This window comes from Carassius gibelio, chromosome B16 (genome assembly GCF_023724105.1).
Source record: "Carassius gibelio isolate Cgi1373 ecotype wild population from Czech Republic chromosome B16, carGib1.2-hapl.c, whole genome shotgun sequence".
Classification (NCBI taxonomy): Eukaryota; Metazoa; Chordata; class Actinopteri; order Cypriniformes; family Cyprinidae; genus Carassius; species Carassius gibelio.
In genome coordinates, this window is record NC_068411.1 from 25,059,579 (window position 1) to 25,083,154 (window position 23,576).

Consider the following 23,576-nt stretch of genomic DNA (forward strand, 5'->3'; position numbering starts at 1 on the left):
AAACCTACCTGGAGAGACTCAAGCTGTGTCTGCAAGGAATTCACTCCAAAGTGCTGGAAAGTATACACCTTTGCATGTCAGACTCTCGTACTGTTGTACCCGGACCAAAGGCCACAACCTGCTTTGATGACAACTGCAGCTGCATTTTATTTTAGAAAGTGTAATTGGAATAATTTAGACTGAAATGAATATTCTGTCATTATTTACAAACTCAAATGTTGTTCCAAACTAGTATGACTGAATTAGATCATTACAGCAGTGTTTCAGAGTGCTCAGACTGCAAAAAAATAAATCGATAAAAATAATTCGTGATAAAAGAAGGTATTTTCAGTTGAAATATCTTAGAATCTTTGAAATAAAATAAATATACTTTAAATGCAACACTGCATAAGATGTTAACACAGTTAATTAACAGTTTTCCAAGAATGTGACTTCAAAGAATGTATTTTAAATGTATTTTGTCTCACTGCACTAGCAGATTTTTTTATTTGTTTATAAACAAGTGAACAGAAAAAAATCTGCTATGGAGTAAGTCACATTTTCATATCATAGAAGATCTAAGAAAACAAGTCTTACAATATTGTGCAGTCTTGCTTCTCAATGAAATGTATTTATATTGTTACTGTAAATAAAAATTTATATTGTGTTTTTAAGGTCATTCTTTACCCATTTTTTTGTTTTTTTGTTTGTTTATTTCGTTTTTTTTAATAGATGGCTATTAAACTTTCAAAAATGGATCCATAAGACTTATGCCTATGTTATGAGTCTTCAGTGAACAGTTCTTAAGATAACAACCCATTGGAAGGAATGATTATTAATAAATATGGGAATATGTCTGTGCCTTCACATAAAGTCTTACGGCCTCAGAAGAACACATGCTATATAGACTACTAATTTTGGTGCTCTTTTGTTAGGGTTAGGGTCTTTGTTGTAGGATCGTGGGGCCTAACAGATGACCACTATGAACAGTATTTAAACATTCTTCATTTGTGGACAACAAGCATACAGGTTTGGAACAAAATTAGTTTTCATTTTTAGGTTTCATCTGTTTCGTTAACATTTTGTGCAATAATTATTCACTTTAAAATTTTGACTGAAAGCTGCAGCGCCACAAAATCTGTTCTGTGCAGTGTCCCGTCCACAATCTGACCTTCTCCTCATATTGGATTAATTCCTAAGTCAATGTTCAAAACAAACCAGCACCACAATGGAAACAGAGACGTATTTACAACAGACACTCGCCGTATATTCAAAAAGGAGCACACTCTTGACAAAGACCAGAGCCAATTTGACCAGATAACATCTGTGGAGACCAGAGGAAGCTTTTCCTTTTGTGCAAAAACCAGAGCTGCCGCCTGTGAGAACTCTCCGCTTTGAAGATTCTCTGTCCTATTAAGCTAAAACCTGCTCTGGAGACCATATTTGCCTCAGGTAACTCAGGTTCTTTCCTATAATAAACAGCAGTACCGCATCCTCCATTAGGACCTTTAATAAAATTCTCTGGGAAAAAAAAAATTGTGTGACGATCCTTTCGAAAAGCTGAGATCAAATTGAATTGCTTGAAAAGCTAAAAGGCAGCGGGGGAAAGAAAAGGATTTCCAGTGTGTGCTACGAGAAGACAGAATATCAAGCCGGTATGACAAAGAATCAAGTCAAACAGCGCGTCGGTGTGGTTTGAAAAGTTTCAAAACTGACTGAAAGCTGTATGAAATCTGAAGTGTGGCCCAGAACAGACCTAATTGCTGTAATTTGTGTGCACAGTGTGTGAACAGCACTTGCAGCGGCTATAAAAAGGACGTAATCAATACAGAAGATATAGACATGGCAATACATTGTGTGTGCGCTTATCTTTTCATCTCTAGTCTAGCTCTCATGTGCCTTTGTGCTGTTAGCCATGATAATCTGTAGATCTGGATTTGCCCACCCTGCTGAATTATGCAAACCCAGCTCAGCTCAGGCGTGAGGAGTTAAACTGGGCTGGCAGTGGGAGATAGACAGCTTGCAGCCTTTCTTTTAAAGGAAAGAAGAGAGTTAATGTTATATCCCTCTGTTTTATTATTTCTTTGATCAATCTATGTATCTATCTACCTGTCTGTCTGCTTGTCTATCAGTCTGTCTTTAGGTATCCTTGTGTGCGTGCGTGCGTGCCATGGTTTTTCTGGACAAGTGCCATGCATTTTGTGTGACAGTACTGTGATAGAATCCTTTCAAGGACCATGAATAGGCCCTGAAATTCGTTGAAGGACCATTTTAAGGTAATTGTAAAAAAATTTTGGTAATCATTTGGTATTATTGTGTGTATAATACATTCACATTCATTCACTTTGGCCTTGCCAGGATATTCAGTAATAAACCTTTACTGTTGCACTTCAGAAACAAAGTCATCAGGGTTGAGGTTGAACGATCCCTATACATTTTATATTTTATATACATATATAAGATTTTTTATAAGATGTACATATATCTTATTATCAGACCTCTTGATTCCTGTTCTGTGTAATGCCAAGGTTGAATTGCAGACACTGGTCTTCTGTGAATTCCTCTAGCAGACCATCTGCAGCGCTCAATGGTTTGAGAGTGTTGTGCATCAGGGAGGAGAGGCCAGTAAGTGAGCAAGCCCATTAGGCTACGAGTGTGTGTGTGTGTGTGTGTGTGTGTGTGTGAGAGAGAGAGAGATATGAGATGCTGCTCTTAGACAGTGATAGGCTCATTAGTAGGGCTAGGATGTTATGCATTCGAGTGTGTGTGTGTGTGTGTGTGTGTTTGCGTGCATGTTTGCAGTCTAATTAGCATCGGACAGTTAGAGTGACTGTGACCCAAGACTCACTCCGACCTCTTATTCCGACCTGCCTGCCGGCATCCGCAAGTTCTATCCGAACCCCACAAACACGGTCATTCAAAGAGACACGCAAACATCCACACACCCACACAAAAGAGAAAGACATCCCTTCACGCATGTCAATACACTCTCTAATTGGCTTGTACGGGCATTCCGGTTTTCTTTAAACAAATGTCAGCCATTAAGTCGCGAGTGAGATGATTAGTGTGAAGTTGGTGTGCGGTGCACCGATACACATGTCCTCTTATGGAATGTGTCCGCAGAGCCATTAGCACGCCGTCCCTTGACATGCCCCGTGTCCTCTCTCCTCTCACACCTATTTGTCAAAGCGGCCCACGATTTCTTGCGAAAATAATGACACCCGAATCAGAGACTGAGACTCGTGTGTGTCAAATCTTATTTTTTGAAGTGCAAGATGGTTTTTTGACAGAAAAGGAAGCTGATGGAAGTCAAACTGACTGTAGATGCGGGCGTTGGAAAGTTTAAAAGACATTTTAAAGTTTAACATCCTCCCCCAAAAGGCCCTTCTGCTTTCTGGCTACCGCAGTGCGAGATGAAAGTGCTTGTGCTTCTACAAAAGACTTGTTTTTTTTGTGCCTAGCACCACTTTAGCCAGCTAAATGCATCTCATCCCAGCGACTAGCATTGAGAAATACAATCTTGGTGCAGAGGGAAAAGTCTGGGCCAGCATTTCAAACAAAGGCACGCTAGCACAAAAGGACGAGAAGGGTAAAACCCTGGGACGCTGGGCAGTGTAGGCCCGTAGGGGCCCATTGTTTTCGAGAGAGCATTATGAAGAGATACACATGCGCAGAAAAAGCGGTTCACATGCATGCTCTAGTTGAGGGTGAGACCTGGCTGCAGCTGAGCGGCGCACACAAAGGAGCTTAATCATTCATAAAACTGGAGAGGCTAATAAAATATGCAGCACATGAATACGGTAAAGTGCTCCAGTGCTGCCTATACTTTAAAAAAGACACATCGAATCAGCTATTGTGTGCGTGTAGGCCGATTAGTTTGCTGGGGCTGAAAGGATGAGGTCACGTTGTTTGTAGCATCTCTAGGGCGGATCCTGTCAGGACTGTGTCCTCTACTTCCTGTCTTCTGCACTTCTTTATGCATTTGTCTTGTTCGTTCTCTGGCCTTCTCTGTGTGCTTTTTTGCTACTTTGCTCTTAGGGACGGTGAGAGAGAAGACAGGAAATGACAAGGAGAAAAAGGAGGGCGCCACAGGAAGTAACAATCACAAATGAGATTTCTAATAACATCTCCATTGTTTTCCTGTCAATTATATTATATAGACATCCAATAGAGACTTCCTTCTCAGATGTTTCTCCTGAGAAAATACTGTAATCTTGCAGCTTCCCCCTCTGGAGTTTTAGAAGAGATCTCAAATATATTTTAAACTGGACTGAAGTATCCAAAAATCCTACAATCCAAAGTTAGATATTTGTTTATAATATCTAGAATTTAGTTTAGGGTCTTTAAGTCCTGAAATAAATTAATACTTTTATTCAGAAATGATGGGCATTAAATTGAACAAATGTGACAGTAAAGATATTTATACTGTTACAGAAGATTTAGATTTCAAACTCATTTCTAAACACTTGATTTATCGAAAAATCCTAAATAAATAAAATTATTAAATATCACAATTGCTGTTTACATTGATAAAAATAAATGTCTCTTGATCGACAAATTAGCATATTAGAATGATTTCTAAAGGATCATGGGACACCAGAAACTGGAGTAATGATGCTGAAAATTACAGGAATAAATTATATTCTGAAATATATTCAAATATAACAAAAATACTTATTTGAAAAATAAAATAAATAAATAAATAAAAACTGACCCAAATTATTATTATTATTATTTTTTCATTGGTGTATTTCAGGCGGAATTTATTTTAGGAGAAACATCTAAACAAAGTGGATATTTCTATACTTCTATGACAAATAAATATTTGTCTTTAGGACAGTGTCAGGAAGTAACATAAGACTCGAACTTCAGTTCCCCAGAGCTTGTGTATTAACCCCTAAGCCCCGGCTTTGGCCTCTCAGTCCTCTTTTTCTCTCATTATGCTTCTCAAAGCAGTTTGAGGGAGCATTAGAAGTTGCAATCAAGGGTGCTGCTGTGTGACAGATAGTTCAGCTAATAAGTCCAGGCTTGGTTTCTCCACCACCTAGCACCTCTAGCATCCACGCACTCAAGTGAACTGAACCATCAAAAGCAGAGGCTCCTGCCTTCAAGCTTACCAAAGGCTAACAAGCACAGCTGTTCACTGAACCCACCACAGACCAGCTGAGGATGTATTAGTCACGTAAAAACAAATGGATTAATAAGAGCATAGGGTAATCATCACCATTTTTACAATAGACTTCACCTCAGGTGGACATTTTGATTGAACAGTGAATTGAGAACGTGTTTCAGTTGAGATTTAAATTGAATTGTATTCATTTGAATTGAGGTAGTAGGCAAGATAAGATGCAGAACGGCAATTTAATATTACATTTGAACAAAGTTCAATAAAAATGAACTGAAATTAAAGCAAACGTAAAGGTCTTAGACAGCTACACATCTATAGGAATGTTTACTTTATTTTAATTTTTTACTAGAAAATGTTACATTTTTGCAAATTGTTTTTAAAAATCCTTGAAACAACTGCACACGATATTAAGACCTGCTTTCATTTAATGTATTTTCAATACAAATGTAATTTGTCTCATTGAATTATCTGATTTTTGCACTTAAGAATTTAAATATTTAATGTTTTAATATTTATTTAAATTTATCCAGTTTCGAACATATACATATTTTCTTTTTTTGAAAACAAGTGAAATAATTATAAAAAATTCAGTATTGTGTATAAATTAATCATTTTAAAGGGTGCAGATTCTTCAGTTCACACCTTGTATGCATTAAAGTGGTTATTCACCTTGACATTCAATAGGAAACATACGACCTCAGCAGTCAAATTTAGCTTGATAGGAAGTCTGGAAAAAGGGCACGCCACGCGTTTGAGTGTCATTACTAGCTCTGTATTTAGCCTTGAGCCTGGGGATATGTTTGGACAAGTCTTTGAGTGTCAGCCGCACAAATTATCCTGATAAAAGCACATGGGGCGAGCAAATTAATTCAACCGAAACCCAACAAAAAGCACTGTTTACATAAGCTAATCCCAGGCAGCGTGCTAGCCACCATGCCAACCCCGAGCAGCCTACACAGGCTGGGGAAATCTTTACTGAATCATCACCCGCTCCTGGGCACTTTTGTGACCCAAAAGTGTCTTTATCCAAATGGGGAAGAGAAGGGAGGAACGGGTCCTTTCAGATGGCATCTTTACGGTCTTCAGTGGTTTGAAATTGATGCCAAAACAAATGGCCTTTCCCAGAGTGGCCTTTAATATACCTTTTTGGAGCCTGATTTTCAGCCAGACCGTAGAGAATTGGTTACAGTTATGGTGGCTTAGAATCACCGCAGCTGTATATTATTATAGGAGGCTCTTTTGACACTCGAAAGGTGTGTGCGTAGTCCTCGCTTGGACTTTTCATGACACCGAAAAGGTTGGAGCGGGAGATGAGGGCGTGGGGGTGGGGTCTGTGGAACGAGTAGCAGGTTCTCAAGGATTTATGACACCTTACGTCGCCTACTCTGTCCTTGGTTGCTTTCAGGGGGAAATGCTTTCCAATGAGTCTCTAGATGAAAACGCACAGGAGGGGTGGAAGAAAAGATGACAGGAGGGGCTGAAAGGAACTACACTGTGAAGGAGGAGCAGCCTTCTACCAACATCCCTCCTCTTTTTCTTGAAATCGAGTGGTTATCATTTGTGACTGAAGCCAAGCTGCACAGGCTGTTCCTCTGTGCTCTCTGTGCGAATTCATAGCAAAAGCAGCTTTTCTAACCGCTAATTACAACTCGAAGCTCATTAAACCACCAGATTTATACACATGCACATGCATGCGCGGCCGCTGACGATGGCGTCATACGTCACCCTTCACATCTAGATGATTGATCCATTCCAAAATCTCAAATCAAACACATTCCTTCTCCCAGAGAAAACAGTATCTTCTTCCAGAATCCACACCAGATCTATATTTACAGCTGAACACTCAGCCTCTAACTAAAATCTTGTTTATCTCAAAGATGCAACGAGGCAAAGCCCAGAAGCGACAGCGCCAATGAGGAACTGGATCGGACGCCGATGGTAAAATGTCGATGAGTCCCTGTGTTGCCACAGCCTTCCACAGCTTTGGCTCGTTCCTCTTCTTCCATTTATCCCTGAATACAGGCTTTGTCGAGCACTTACACCAGTGGCCTAAAAGAAATGGCAGAGCCCTTAAAAGGGGAGAATCCATCAGGCTTGGGTTGTTACAAAAGGCTTGGGTTGTTACAAAGTGGTCTTCTATTAAAAATGCAGCAGGGCCATTACCCCAGGACCGGTGCCTTTCTCCTTTGGCTCTCTCAAGCCCACAGAAACCAACTAGCTAGGTGAGATCGCCCCATTACAGCTTGGACCACACATGAGTGCTGGTCATGGATGAATACTCGAGGTGCTTGCAGTTAGTTCCAGATAAAAGTAACAGTGACCAGATACACATGCAGAAGAGGCTATTTATATAACTGTATCGAACCTAATAGTGTAGTTTATAAGTCTGTCTCTATTCCACACACTCAGAAAATGACTTTTTGCTACTTGTTCGATTTGCTTACAGCTATATTTCACCCAAAATGAAAATTTAGTCATCCTTCACTCAACCTCATGTCATTCCAAACCCATGTGGAAAGTGCTTATGTGGAACACGAAAGAAGCTATTTTGAAGAATTTTGAACAACCGAATAGCTGTTGGCCCCCACTTACTTCCATAATATGGAAATAAATACTATGGAAGTCAAAGGGGACCATAAACTGTCTGATTACCAACTATTTATTTTTATATATACTGTGTATCATCTTTTATGTTCAACATAAGAAAGAAACTCATTCAGATCTGGAACAACACAAGATTGAGTTAATGATGACAAAAAAAATTGGGGTGAAATATCCCTTTAAAGGGTTTCATTCAAAAATTAAAATTCTGCTATTATTTATATATTCTCATATTGTTTAAAACCTGTATTACTTTCTTATTTTAGGAAACACAGATGGATATATTTAGAAATTGTGCATGTTTTTTTTTTACAATACCGTGAAAGTCAGTAAGGTCTGTAGTTTTGGACATCACTGACTTTCATTGTATAGACAAAAACAGTTAAAGCCTTTTCAAATGGATGAGTAAATGTAAGAATATACATTTTTGAGTGATCTATCACTCTAATTCAAATGAGCTAAGAATTATTGAACATTGTCACAACCTAATTTCATTACTTTCAATTCTCTTGAATTTGTGAAGTGGAAGTTAACTTAATCCTCCTGGGTTAAAACTACATTAATCACTTTTTGTTGGCATTAACTGAAACTTAACACTAAGTTCCCAGCATGCTTTGCAACAGACTCATTCGGGAGCATAAAGTTTTAAAACAAGTGAAAATGTTTTAATGTGTTTTTGATTAAAGGAAAAAGCAAGCTTGTGATAAATGTGCAGTTTGCATAGTGATTCAGAAGAGTATATGTCATGTTGGAGTTTTTGTGGTTACCCTCGAGGAGCTTAGATTTTGGGCGGCCACATGAAGTCTTTCGTGTGTGTTTTGTCACTCAATGAGAAATAGCTGTGCTAATGCTAGTGCAGTGATAAGACTCTCTCTCTTTCTCTTTTTCTCCCATACGTTACATTTTGTAAAAGTTGCTATAGTTAACATACAAAAATGTGTGTGCTACAATTTTTTTAAACTGTAGAAGTTAAAGGGATAAATCGCCTAAAATTAAAATTCTGTCATTAATTACTCACCCTCATGTTGTTACAATCCGCAAGACCTTCTTTCATCTTTGAAACAGAAATGAAGATATTTTTGATTAAATCTGAGAGCTTTCTGACTCTGCATGGACAGCAACGCAACTACCACATTCAAGGTCCAGAAAGGTAGTAAGGACATTGTTAAAACAGTCCATTTGACGTTTCTTCTATGTCAGTCTTCGACGTGTTCATGAAAGTAGCATGATGCATGTGTGTGCATTCCTCTGCTTGCAAACACATCAAAATATGTTTAAATCCTTATATGATTAGAAATATGGAAAAGGGAAATTCATTGGTCCGCAGCATCCTGAGTAAAACATGAAAACTGTGGAGTGTCTGGAGCTATGAATGAGACACTTATGTCTTTTCGTAATAGTTTGGTGTGTCAGTATAGAATGAAAGTGAAGTGTGGTCTTTTGTTTGTTTTATTGACGTGTCTCACCAGATCAGATTTTACAGCCAGAACTATCTTTTTATCAGTGCCATTGTACAAGTACTTTAACTCAGCATCATGTGAGTGACAATGAAAGTTTCTTCTTGCACATTCTTATATTGGTTGTGTGACTGGATGCCCATGAGAGTTATTACTCTCTGATGCAAGATGTGAAAATCTAGAACACATTTCACCTTCAGAACGGGCCAGAAAATATCGAACTACTACTACAAACAGCTCTTTTGTGTGCTTTTTATTCTTTTCTTTTCATGTTCGTGACTAATGCAAAGCATTTCACCCCTGAAACGAGGACAATCTCGGGCATAACATTTTATCCACCTATGAGGGTATGTTTGCCAAGTATGTTCCTCTTTTCAGAGTGAACCCCACCCCTCTGAACAGATGGCTGGAGAGAATGCCCAGGACACAGTCGGAAAGGGAGAGAGAGAGAGAGGAAAAGGGACGGGAAGATGAGAGAAAGACGGAGGAAAAGAGAAGAACAGTGATGGACTAAAAATATGAATGCCTGTATTTTTATACCATATTAGACTGCATAGTGATGTAGTTTAACATGTGCTTTCCGACTTCGTGAGGTCATGTGACACTATATTTTTACTGATGTTCAACATTAAATAGAAACTAGAGTGAGAAGGCATTCAACCTCACAAAGCAGACATTATATTAATAGACTCTAACTTTAACATAGACTTTCTTCAAATATGACCAGATTTGTGTAGGTCCCTACGTTTTCATCAATGTGGAAAATGTGGACAGAACTGTGAAAACCAATAATAAAAACAGAATTTTGATGAATAAATTGAATAATACTACTGTACAGTTTATTAAAACTTTGTTTTTAATTTTTTTTTTTCACACAGTATCGGAAAATTTTAGTGCAAGCTTTAATTTAACCAGTAATCCTCTATTGTGTACTACTTTGTTTCACAAAAAAAAAAAAAAATCAGAAATTTTCATTTGATTACATTTTACTGATTAAATTATGCATTAACTAATTTATTTTATTTACTTATGATTTTTATAAATTTTGTATTAAATCAAAAACAAATCCAGAAAAAAAAAAATCTGGATTTCTGGGGGAAAAACAATAGGATATTATTACTGTTAAAAATGTAACACATATTTTTTTTTATTAATTCAATTTATTTGACATTGATTTAGTAATCAAAATTTTATTGAACCAAGAAAACAGAAAACACGAAGGTTGGGATAAGATTTATTTCGTAGGGCCCTATTTGTGGCTTAGATGCACACTCCAATGCTTACAGAAAAATTACACACAGAAAAGCATAATTTAGCACTCTAGGCAGATCCAACATCCTCAACTCGATGGTTACAGGCAGACACTTACAGCAAGCATTTTACAGTGCAGGCTTTCCCGACGGAAGTGTTTACATGTATAATTCACACACGCATACAAAGCCTGCACTCTTGTAAGTTTCTAAGTTCATGTTTCTGCGTATGTCATTATGGATCGCTTGCAACAGCAGCTCGGAAGAAAAACTCAAATAGCATAAAATGCATTAAAAAGAGTAAAAACAAACCAAATATTAGATTTTTTTTTTAGAAACAGTATTATAGCCTAACATCATATAATGCTATTACAAGTAATTTTATTGTAATCTCAAAGGGGAAATGCTGGACTGGGCAAGTGATTTGGAATCAGGCTTTGTCTTCCAACGATATCTGATGGACTGAATAACCACATTTTTTTTAAATAACAACCAGACCATTATTCAACATTTTACGCATATTTTAGGGTCAAATTACTCGATTTGTTGCAGTCAGTAATTTGTGTGTGAAACGGCTGAGTGTGCTTGTGCATTTTAATCTATCCTTTCACCTGTTTAAAGACAGTGTTGGTAATGAATACCAAAAATCTAATTGTCGTTGATACCTGAAAATTGCTTGTCCATTAACGAGTTTAATCAGATGAAGGTTGTTTGGAGGAGGGGAGATGAGAGCATTTTCACCCGTGTGGTAAAAAAATAGGTGACGCTAGAGGAAAATTAAGCATCAGTCTGGTAATTATCCACAAGCGGAGTAAATATCACAATGTAATAATCCTAAATGACATTGGGAGCAGCGGAAATATAATTTGCCAAATATATGCACCATTCCCATAATACAGCGGGAATGTTAGTGGCAATCCACATGTCACCTCAGTGCAGGGCAGTTACCATGCACTCCCACTGAGAGGAGAGGTTTAAACGGAAGACTGGATGTTATTCCTGCTGTACATAAAGCTGACCCCACAGAGTGTAACCGAACACCACACACACACACACACACACTTGCTCATATACGTAATCTCATGGCTCTGGATTTGAGTGCTCGCTCTGGCTGTCTTCCCCTTTCCCTTCTTTTGATACATCAATGCGCACACACACCGTAAAGCTCTGACTTCTAGCCGCTGATTGAATGGAAGACGGGGCCCCACTGGCCTCTGTTGACACAATACCAGGGAGGAATTACCTCCCTTAAATTCTATTTTATATCCCACTGGTATATGACTGCTGTCAAGGATACCTCAGCTCACAAACTCACGTTTATACATCTACCCATGTTTAGCTAAACCCTGCAAGAGGAAATGGAAGAGGTGGTATGATATTGGTACTGTAGATATCTGCATGAGGAGACCACAGTTAAATGGTGAATCCATTGATTTTGAAATTGTGCCTTTCGGAATTTAACTGAATTTATTATTATTTTTTTATTCCAATGTAGTTCGTATCTTGGATAGATAGATAGATAGATAGATAGATAGATAGATAGATAGATAGATAGATAGATAGATAGATAGATAGATAGATAGATAGATAGATAGATAGATAGATAGATAGATAGAAATTTAAGCTGCATTTGTAATCTGTTCACTTTGTATGACAAAATCTAGCTGTATAAGGCCTGATTTTGTTTGCACAGAATATAATGTTCAGTGATATCTATGACCCATATTATAAAACAACGGATGGATTCCCAGCCACATTTCATTTTCTTTTGAACATCCTTCAATGAAAGTAAGTCATTTACATGTAATTGATACCAGGGTCTTTATAATAATTTAACCGAATTACAAATTCTCAACATTAACAACTTACTGTTGCATCATAATTTCCCCCGCTTAACATTTGCCTCTCATTGAGCACAGAGCGTTATTGGGGGAGTGAGGGAAAAAGAGAGAGAGCGAGGGCAGTGATTGTGTGTCAGTTGCCCCTCTTCTCCCTCATGATTGATTTCCCCCGGAGGAATGCCTGCACTCAGAGAGCACGCTAGAATCAAGATTAATAACAGGCCATTTACATCCTCAATCACGCACACACACGCAATCGCACTCACGCTGACCCGTGCACACATGAGGTCCCCATCTTTCACAGGCGAGACCAAATTTCTGAAATCTGAGACTCCGTCCCAGTGCCAAAAAACCTCCTCCATCTCCTTTAATAATCTACAGATCAATAATTATTCCCAGACTTGCCCATTTGACCATTACCCATGATGCTCCAGGGTTCAGCATAGTGCTCCACTTCGATAAGGATCACCAACATACTTTGCACATTTCTGAATATTTTGAATATGCATGCTTTCTCTTTGACGGGTCTATTTAGCAAGGTGAGTTATTGTTGTGGGGACATTTGGACCTTGAAGGCAGCTACAAGGAGTGGGGAGTGTGTGTGTGTGTGTGTGTGTGTGTGTGTGTGTTGATGGGTAATATGGTGCCTGTTGCATTGTGTCATGTATAGACTAGCTATGAAGGTTGTCAATGAAGTTGTTTCTACGGTAGTGTTACACGGGTAGAAGGAGGGAAAGAGAGAGGTCGTAAACACTTGCTGATGGAGAGCAAATTGCCCACTGCCGTTTATCATGTGTCTTTCGGGAACGCTTGCATATTTGGCCAACGTTGAGCAAGCAACTCCTCCAAAAGATTTTCCATAAATTTACTTCCCTCACATTAATCTTTTGCACTTTGTAATTTACCCACCCCAAGCTGATCAGGAAAATGCATCTTCACGCCCTTTGTTCTGACAGCCTTTTTTTTTCTCTCTCTCTCTGATCCAATCATAGCCCTCTCCACTTTCATTCACTCAAACATGTTACACAAACCCCGGCCTCTTATGGGGCACACCACATAAAAACATTAATGAATCACAGAGGGAGGCCCAGATCACCAGTGCCCCCGATAGCATCTCGGCACTATCGATCAGCCCAGGGTAATCAATTCTCCACGTCCGGGTGGTGTAGAGGCTTAGAAAGATGGATGCAATTATTCAAGTCCCTCCACCACAGGCTACACAGCTGAGAGGACAGAATCTGGGGGATTATAAGTTTGCGTGTAAGAGTGTATGCTTGCATTCTTGATAAACGGACACTCTTGCACCTCCGGAGAGCAGCCCATGTCAAATATCGGTCAAGTGGTTTGTGTGTCAGTAATCTGTCAGAAGTGTCCGGATGCAAGGAAGCATGTGAGGCAGACAATCAGTACATCACAAAATCAGATAACCAAGGTGCCTTACCTTAGTCTGAAGGTAGTGAGGGTAATAGTAAGTGTACTGGGGGTACATTGGTTGCTGTTCCAAGCGTTTGCCCATGTAGCTGGAATCGTTCTGGCTGTGGCTGGATACAGAGACTCGCGTGTGGGTTCCAACAACTCAAAAGCCTTTGCTTGTGGTTCTGCGGCTAGAGGCTAGATCCAAGAGAGGGACTGAGCCGGAGGAAGGATGGAAAAAGAGAATGATATGATACGGCACGCAGGCAAGTGTGCGTGTGCCGTGCCTCTCCTCTTCACTCCGTCTTTGGGAGCAGGGGAGGAGGAGGTGATGGAAGGAGAGCGGAGGTACGAGGATGGGATAGCAGCGGAGGTGTGCACGAAGAAAGAAGGAGCAGCGGCACAAGAGAGAGGAGAGACAGAAGGATGGAGGTGAGGGAAGAGGAGGGGGCACTGTGGCGATCACTTCTCAAGAAAACCGGCTTTTAGTCTCCTGCTCATGCCCTGACTTTGACTCTCTCTTTTTCTATCTATTTTGCTCCTTCTTTCTCACTCTTTCTCTTTCTCTCTGACAGTTGGTGCAGCGTTGGTTCCCAAAGGAGCTTGTCAGATATCCCAGTAGCACACTTTGTTCCCGTCTGGCGGATGCACAAAGCGTCAATGTAGACAGTCGTCGGATTTGGATCTCTGCACGCGTTGCTGACAGGACTCAAACCCTCTGCAGGAAGGACCAGACGTGAGCCGTGAGGTTACGAGGCACACAGGAAACGGCACAAACTCCAAGCAGACTGCAGTATCCGAAAAGTCCAAGTGCAGCAATGCTGTTTTTCCTCTGTAATGTTCTTTCCTTTATTACCGCCTCCCTCGACTGCCTGCTTTGTTGCGCGCGCAAGTGTGTGTGCGAGAGTGAGTGTGAGTGTGTGTGGCTGTGTGAGAGTGTGTGAGTGTGTGTGCGCGCTGCCGGCTGCTCCACACTGTGGGGAAGATTGAAGGGATCAGCTCGGGCACCACTGTGTTCCTCCTCCTCCTCAGCCTGGTGGGTGGGGCTAAGGGCTGGCTGCACCACTCAGAGCCAGGGGAGTGTCTTAAGCAGCCTATCCCTGTTTGCCCTCATGGGAGAGCTGCCGCCCACTGCACGGCTTCACTAGATGCTGAAGGGGACGACTCACTCCTACTCTCACACTGGGGGAGGAGACTGAGGACGACACAGCAAGGAGCCGAGGCCCCCTACTGGTCAACTACAGACTGCACCTCATACCTCATCAGCTTTTTCTTTTCCTTTTTCTTCTGAGTGTATTTTTAAATTTACTTTCTTCAATAAGTAAAACATGAATGACCGCAAGATGTTTATTTGCTATTGTCTGACACATGCTGGTTACTTTGCATTGGCTGATACACTGACATACTGACACACTGACATGCATACAAGTGCAGTGCAGAAATGGCCTTGAATTAGAGTCTTCCATAAGGCTTAAGCACTGTTGCTTATTACAACAACAAAAAAATGAAATGCTATGCTGGGAAAGAGTGCAGTTTCATAGCAGATGCTTTTTTTCCCACAACCTCTGCAATAATGTTTGTTGCAGTGGCCAATTATTTACAGCAGAAAATTTGGACTCAAAAAAGAAAGAAACTGAAATATCTCTCGCTAATCATTCCTATATGCTCGTTCTTTGAGTTTGCACTTTGATCATTGTTTTGACATTGCTGAGGTATTTTTCCCCTAGGATTCTCTGTGCTTTTTATAACGAAGTTCACATGCAGATATGGCTGTTCATAAGAGACAGTTTCAGGGAGTGACAAATTAGCACTAAATGAAAAAGAAGGCTGTGTGTTTGCAAAGTGTTTGCAGTCTGACGGCAGTAATTATGAGAGCTATGGCAATTTTTTTGCCCAAATACTGCAGTAAAGTGAAAGGAATGTAAGGACTTAATAAACAAACAATGATTGGGAAAGACAACAATACATTTTCATTAGGAAAAGCTCTCATAGATGTCTGTGCGGGAGGAGAAAGAGAGAGGGAGAGGAAGGTGTACGAGTCTAGCACTCTCATCACTATGATTGGAATGCTGAGGCACAGAGGGAGGAAGTAAAAGAGAGAGATGAGAAGCCAGGGGAAGGGGTTCAAATAATCCACAGCACCAAGTGCATGGCCACTAAATGTCAAAGCAGTTAACAGCAATGGAAACACAAATGAAGCTGCTTTTTTTTAAGAGGTGACAATGGAATTGCTATTAAAGGGGTCATTTAAATTTTTTTTTTTTTTCTTTTTTTTTTTTTTGTGCCAAAGCATTCATAACTGAGTTATGACAATTTCCACCCTGTCTCTGATTCTTGAAACCAAACAGTCACATTTTTTGTTATTTGTTGTTGTGCCTTTAAAGCTTGCTTACGCACAACATGTGGGTTTGCTGTTAGTCCTATATAGTTTTTTAGCTGCCCATCCTTTAATTTAACACCCTTTTTAAAGTCTGCATTATATTTTGTGGCAGGATCACAAAACAGCTCATGTAGAAATATGCAACACAAACTGTTAGGTCAGCCTGAAAGGTCAGAAAATCAGAGCAAGCTGTTTTTTGCAGCTTAGATTTCTTTGGTCATTTTAGTCTAGGGAGATTTGAGTTGCAGTGTGTTTTCATAGTGCATCAAACTCTTTTATCTCAAATGATCAAAGCAAATTCGATTCCTTATGATGATACAATCATTGCTTGATACCATGGGACAGAATAGTTTTGTCTTTGGAAATACAGAAGTATATTTCTTTTTAAATATTTTATGTAATTTTTATATTTACAGATGAATTAAAATATGAACTTAAAAAAAATACTGTATATTAAAATAATATATAATGGTATATATCCAATCAAGATCTGTTTTGTGATGCATGCTAATTCCATATTACTACACATAGTTGTGTGCATTGGTTTGAAGGGTAGTCAGATGTGTTTTGAAAAGTGAAGGAGCTGAAATTAATAGCCTTTTTATTTCCTTACTTTGCATGATGTTTTGGGGCTTTTTGGAATGATTGTGCAGGGTTAGCGTGAGTACACGCTCACAGAACGAGGCCGGTGCCATGACGCCGTAATTGTTCTTGCTACAGTCTTCAAAGAACTCTGCAAATGGAGCTGGACACGCTCCCTGCAACTCAGGGGTACCATTCTCAAAAAGCCAAAGAAGAAAAAATGCTCTCATCTGGACTGCTGCACAGCTGGGAAAATAGAGTCGACTGCGCTCATTTGTGGGACGACAGAAAAAACATGGGTTTAATTGTGTCCCTTGGATGGAAGCAGGGATGTAATACTGTGGTGTCAGTTGAACGCCTGTTTAATACGTAAAAGGGGAAACAGACCTCTTCTGTATGCTTAAAGTGTTAAGTTTAGGTTTAGTATTCAATACTGAACACCGGAATCTGTCATTGAGAATAACACTATATTAACAGAATATTAAGATGGACATTATTTTCCAATAGATGGAAATATGTAAATCTTCTGTACCACTAATGTGCTATTCCATTACAACACTCTCTAGCTAACACATTTAATGTTAAAGTCTAATGCTTATACAAATGAAACAGTGTGTTAGTTTAGATGGTAAGCTAACTGATAGCTTGAAGGTGGGCAACCAGCCACAACACTCTAGTATTGTGGTGCCATGTTTTGCACAGACAAGCACCACTCATTTTTCTCAAACAAATGTGAAATGTAGTTTTGCATGTGCCATCCACACTTCAGCACAGCCACATTGGCCATGGTCCCGCCACCTGGGGGTGCATCCCAGCTGGCTCCGGCCCAGCCAATCTGCTGTCTGAGTGGTGCTATAGCAAACACCTTTCTCGTCCAGTGACAGTCGGGCTAGATAAGTAACAGTACAGGCTTACCTGAGATAAAAGCTGCAATGCCATCAATCATGAAAAGGGGGAGGGAGGGTGAAAAAGAGAGTGTTAGAAACTAAGCGTGTGAGAAAACGAATGAGAAATGGATAGAAATAGAGAGCATCCAACATGCATGCATAATCAATTTGTGATCAGACCTCACAGACACAATTTATCACAGCAATCTTTGACTATATTAATATTCATTTCTTATCTATAGCTCATTGTTTGCAAACAATAGAATGGGAATTATCTAAAGTTGGGAATCTAGATACAATCTGATCATGTGTGAATCGTAGTACCAGGCACGTGGTAGAAGTGCATTCCTGTGCTCAACCATTGGCCTGCTACATTTGGGACAGGTTCTTCCATGCTGTTTTCATTTAAAGATATAGCTTATTACCAGGTCAGATTGACCTGGCATGCAAATCACATCTTTAGAAATGCAAGTTGATTGATTGTGGCTGATTGTGTTGGCAACATCCATTTTTAGCTTCCTAAATCTATACTAACATTTACCTAATACTGATATGTACTAATATTCAGGTCATATTGAACACATGCGTTGTTGAATATAATATACCATGCAGCATGTATTGTTGTATACTGCTCTCTTCAGGTATTCTGTTCATACAAGGATATTTGCATTTTGCACAGTATGCATAGTACAGTCTACTACAGCAATAATACAAGAACAAGCAATTTTCCGAACATCAACATAGCACACAACTGTAGGGTTAAAAGGCACTCTTTTGTAAAAACTTTTGAAAAATCAGACACATAATACCAGCAATTTCTCAACTTCCTCCCAAAGCAGTGTTCAAATAGGTGAGAAAACAAGATACATTTTGAAATATCGCGTAAGTAGGTGGGCTCGAAACCTAACCCACCCATGTCCAAGAAAACGTCCCAGTGTGTTTTATCACTCATGAGCGCCTTGTTAAGTCCCGGGGTAGTTGAGGTTCATTTCACACAGCTTTGTTCCCCGCGCTTCGACTCGAAGCCATAAAGTTTAATAGAGTTCCTCTAATCTCACACTGGGCGACCCACAGCACAGCGGCGCACTTATTAGATCCTCTGCCGGCAAAAAGCGGCCACTGATTCACACCAGACATTCGGCGCGACAAGAAGCGCAATCTTCTGCTCTTCAAATGACTGATTTCATCCTATGTTTCTTTAAGTGTGTCATTTGAGTAACTGGCAGTACTACAGTGAGCTGGCTCAAAGAGGAGGGTGTGAGGATGGGTTTTAAATGCTTTAGAAGAATGTTTAATGTAAGAATGAAATGAGAAAGAGCTGGGTGGGGTGAAGAAAAATGAAAACAACCTATAAAAAATCTAATATAGTGTAAGCCAATTTACTTTCATTTATTCACCCACATGTTGTTCCCAAACTGTATGAATTTCTTTCTTTGGTGAAAAGAACAGTTTTTTTCTGTGTAATGAAAGTTAATGGGGTCCAAAGCATTACTGGACCCCTTTATTTTCATTGTAAGAACAAAAGCAGTTGACATTTTTCCAAAAAGGCGGTTTTTGGGTGGACTTTCACTTTAACACATTCTTGGTTTTATTGAGCATGGCATTCCAAAGAAATATATAGTGTATTTGTCTTCGTAATTTCACACCCTACATTTTTATCTCGCTGAACACCCTGCTTCGCTCGGAAAAACATCAAATTGCTGAAGTAAAATGGGTTGCAAATGGCATTTCATGTTGAAACGGCTGGATATTAAACTAGTTCCTCTTTTTCCATTTGGTGTATACCCTGATAAACAAGTGATAGAGAGGCTTTTCTCAGAAAATCACACCAAGCTGAGATTATGGGTGACAAGTTTGCATTAATATGCCACCATAGAGCTGGAAAAACGGCAATATAAATACCAGTTCATTTTAATCTTTGCAAAAGCGTTAATGGATAAATTATTATTCTGTTAATAGAGCCGAGATGTAGTGCTTTCTGCCATGTTGCATTCATTAAGCTAAAAGCTAACCAAGCTCAACTGATCTGTGTCCGTAATTAGAGAGTCATGGTGGCGTCTTATGTACGTTCAACAGATTGGCTTCATTAACCAACCGCAGATTAATGAAAGTCGCTGCCTTTTCCAGAAAAACAACAAAAAAGAGAACAACAATTTGGCTTTCTGTCTGGAATTCCATCATGAATGAAATTATTGGCAAGAAAAGATGTGTTTTATGGGTATCCCTCTCTCTGTCTGTCTCTCAGCAGGTGGAGGTGTCTCTAATGGAGGTAGTTGAGACTGGTCTAGCGTGACTGACGCATGAAGCTCCAGTGGAAGGTAATTAATTTCTGTAAACGACTGCCATGTCTGTCAGCTTTTATAAACGAGCGTTTATGTGTTATGGACGATTTAACCAACCCCATTGAGGGGAGCTGACAGAGACAGGTAGAAAAGAGAAAGGAAGAGAAAGAGGGAGAGAAATTAACGCGAACCGCTGACCATGTGAATAGAGCCGCGCTTGCAGTTTGAAATGAGCTCCCATCTCATGATATGGCCACTGTTCAGCTGTCACACAAGCGTTATAAATCATGCTATGAATCTTGCATGCCCCAGTGCTACTAGCCATTTGTGGAAAGTGACATTTGTGAGTTTCTTTTGTGACTTTATACGCCAGACAAGTGGAATGTGAGCCCCAGTCTGTCATAACTCTACTCTCAAATGTTTGCACATTGCACAGACGTACAGGAAACATATCATATAAATGATTAACTTCCCCCAAAGCACTCCGGGACAGTCAAGAAATCATTTTGTGCATATGCAATGCATGTATTGAATTTCAGGCTGAGGCAACATTTTTGTGATTCTGTTTAACCAGTTACTCTGTGGGTGACACCATTGGAAAGCTACTTTGAAACTGAAGCTTGTCAAACTGCAGGCAACTCCAACTTTACATTCAAGCTAGACTTTTGAAAATGTAGTGAGCTATACTTCTCAATTCAAAAAATGTTAGATAGTTAACTGTATTCAAGTTTTTGAAGGAGAAATATTTTATATATATATATATATATATATATATATATATATATATATATATATATATATATATATATATATATATATATATATATATATATATATATAATAAATAAATCAATGCATTTTGAATCAAGAAATGAGTCTGCATCGATTCTGAAATTTTCCAAATGCATTGTGATTCTCCCTTGATTCTGTTCTGAGCTTAGTGGCAGTGAATGCTTTAGAAACTCCCCCTTGTCTTCTTGTTTTCAGTTCCTTAAAAATACCACTTAAACCTAAAATAATCATTCATAAAGTTTAAAAAGGTTGAAGCAACTTACAAGGGTGTTTATAGTGCCCTTTTTTACCTTAATCTCACATCATAAAACTTACATGACTCAGCCGAACGCTCAAGCATTTTTCTTCGTGAGCATTTGAGTGTGCAGTTAAAAAGTAGCCTAGAGTGCCATGCTGTTAAAAAATTAAGCTCAGATTAAGCTCAATTCAATAGCAAATAACTATGAATTTGGCTCTTTCTGCAGGTTACAGTACATTATTACACCAGTAGGTGGCGATTTTTGATCTTGAGATCTCGCACTGTCATTATTTCCTGTGGTGTCCCCCAAAGTTCTGTACTTGGTCCATTTCTATTTCTCATTTACGTGCTGCTACTGGGTCAGATCATCAGACGCCACGGTCTCAAATTTCATAGTTACGCTGATGATATTCAAATCTATTTTCCGGTTCAACCCAATTCATTTTGTCCACCCCTTTTTTTTGTTTCCTGTCTTTTAAGAACTTAAAACCTGGATGTCAGATAACTTTTTACAACCTTAATGCAGACAAAACTGAAATCCTGCTAGTTGGCCCAAATCACAGAGCTCCTCCCAGCATGACATCTTCATAGATATCGAAAGTGTCCAGATTAGGCTCTCAACAACTGTGCGAAGTTTGGGATTGTTGTTTGACTCTGCGTTATGCTTTGATTCACATATTGGTCAGATTGTTAAATCATGCTTTTACCAATTGTGGAATGTTTGTATACATCCCTCACTTAGTTTTGGAGATGCTGAAACTATTATCCATGATTTTATAACCTCCAGATTGGATTACTGTAACTCGTTATATTGTGGCTTACCTGCTAAAGTTATTAATCACCTCCAAAGGGTACAAAACTCAGCTGCTCAAGCCTTTACATTTAACAAAATATCTGCACACATCATTTCCCATCCTTCACCAGCTTCACTGGCTTCCTATGGCCAAACGTATTCAGTTCAAACTCCTAGTTTTAGTTTATAAGGCCTGTCACAGGTTCGCACCTCAATACCTAGCTGAGTTACTGCAACCATATATTGCTGCATGGACTCTCAGATCTAGCAATGATAACTTGCTTGTCGTGCCCAAGTATAAATTCTCTACAGTGGGTGGTAGGGCTTTCTGTATTATAGGCCATGGAATAAGCTGCCCCATAATATTTGTGCAAGACCTCTAAGCCTCAACTTAAAACTTATCTATTCACTTTATTCTCTAAATAACTAATTTACCTTTCTGCTTCTCTATTTCTCAACTTCTGTTTATATGACATAAGACCACCATCTTGACATAATTGTATTATTTTGTAAAACGTCTTTGGGATCTTGACTATCTGGTGTATTTTGTTTGCCAATTTGCTTGTATTATTTTGTAATGTGTCCTTGGGTTCTTGAAAGGTGCTATAAAAATAAAACATATTATTATTACTATTATTATGAGTGAGTTGTTTTTAAACAAGTCAGTTGAGTCAATGATTCAATGACTCTCATAAAGACAGCCGCTAGTTTCATGTCTGACTCAAGCAGTGTTTTAAGATAATCTTTTGAGTTAGTGATTCACTGATTCATTCTTGCATGGGGAGTTAGACATTAGCCAAATTCTTTAGAAACAACTGACTCAGTCAGGAATATCCATACTGCACATTATAGCAATTTCATGAGTGCATTCACTTGCAGCATTTAAAACGATTTCAATTTTACGTATTTAAATAAAATAGAGTCGATTTTTCATATCAGTTTTTTTATGAACCATAGCATGAAAATAATATCTGTTGATCCCCTATTATTTGCATTTACTGTGTTTATTTTATTTTATTTTTTCCATGAAAATAAACTTGGAATGTGGAAACTGAGAATAGACTTTCAGACAGTATGGACCTACTTTTGGGTCACAACAGACTAGTTGAGAACCAGTAGTTTAATAAAAGCTAAGCTACTGTTACACTATTGAAAAATGTAGTTAATTTAGTAGTTACGCTACTTTGAGTTTGTTAACCCCTCAGCACTGGTGGCTAAGTAGTCAAGTTTGACACCAAAAGCTTGAGAAAGGATGTGTGCTAAGAATATGTGGTGAAAACGTGTGCGTGTGCCCTGGAACTAATGTTCCCTCCTCTGAGCTCCACATCCACTAGGTCGTAATCATCTCCTCTAATGTCATTCCTCACGCCGGGCCCATGCAGAAATAATTACAAAATGGAGGTGCAATTTTCAGACTGCGATACTGAGAAAAGTGGCACACAAGGCCTCAGAAATGAAAACAAGATAGACTGCAGAATCCAACGAGGACTCGTTGCCATTTTCCAGATCCCAAATTGTATTTCTCTAACAAATACGGTTTTTGGTTGTTAAAGCTTAACTTGAAAGCCATCCACCAGGCCTGTCGAGCAGCAGGCGAGAAACACAGAGAGAATTTTCAAACGCCATCACCACCGAATGAGACATGTTACCCTCCCACTCACCATGTTACCATGAACCCAAGAGGTCCAAAGCCTTTCTCCCAGCCCTCTCAACCCCACTGGAGAGGGAGCTTTGATGAAGAGCTCACACATCAGCTGGTTTTAAGCACGAGTGTTTAATGCAGGCTCCAGGTCCTGTCTCTGTAGTTGTGCAGACGCCCTGAGTAATCAGGCCCATGAAATGTGTTTTCACTGCAGATTACAGAGAGTGCAAATGGCCTGCGCACCACTGGAAAAGCCCAGCCCCAACCCCCAACCCCCCCACACACACAACTCCTGGCCAGTGAGACAAATA

General features: G+C 39.3%; 1 protein-coding gene across 5 annotated transcripts in view; it reads right to left on the reverse strand.

The window, feature by feature from the left end:
* The window catches only part of LOC127974626 (RNA-binding motif, single-stranded-interacting protein 3-like), a 121,718-nt gene extending 107,872 nt beyond the window's left edge, over window positions 1–13,846 (reverse strand). For all 5 annotated transcript variants that reach the window (XR_008157334.1, XM_052578029.1, XM_052578028.1 and 2 more), the window contains exon 1: window positions 13,698–13,846. Coding sequence is in view for 4 of the 5 variants with exons in the window: in XM_052578029.1 (XP_052433989.1) it covers window positions 13,698–13,772 (75 nt within the window). In the remaining variant the exon portion in view is untranslated. The remainder of the gene's footprint in view (window positions 1–13,697) is intronic.
* Between the last annotated feature and the right edge of the window lie 9,730 nt (window positions 13,847–23,576).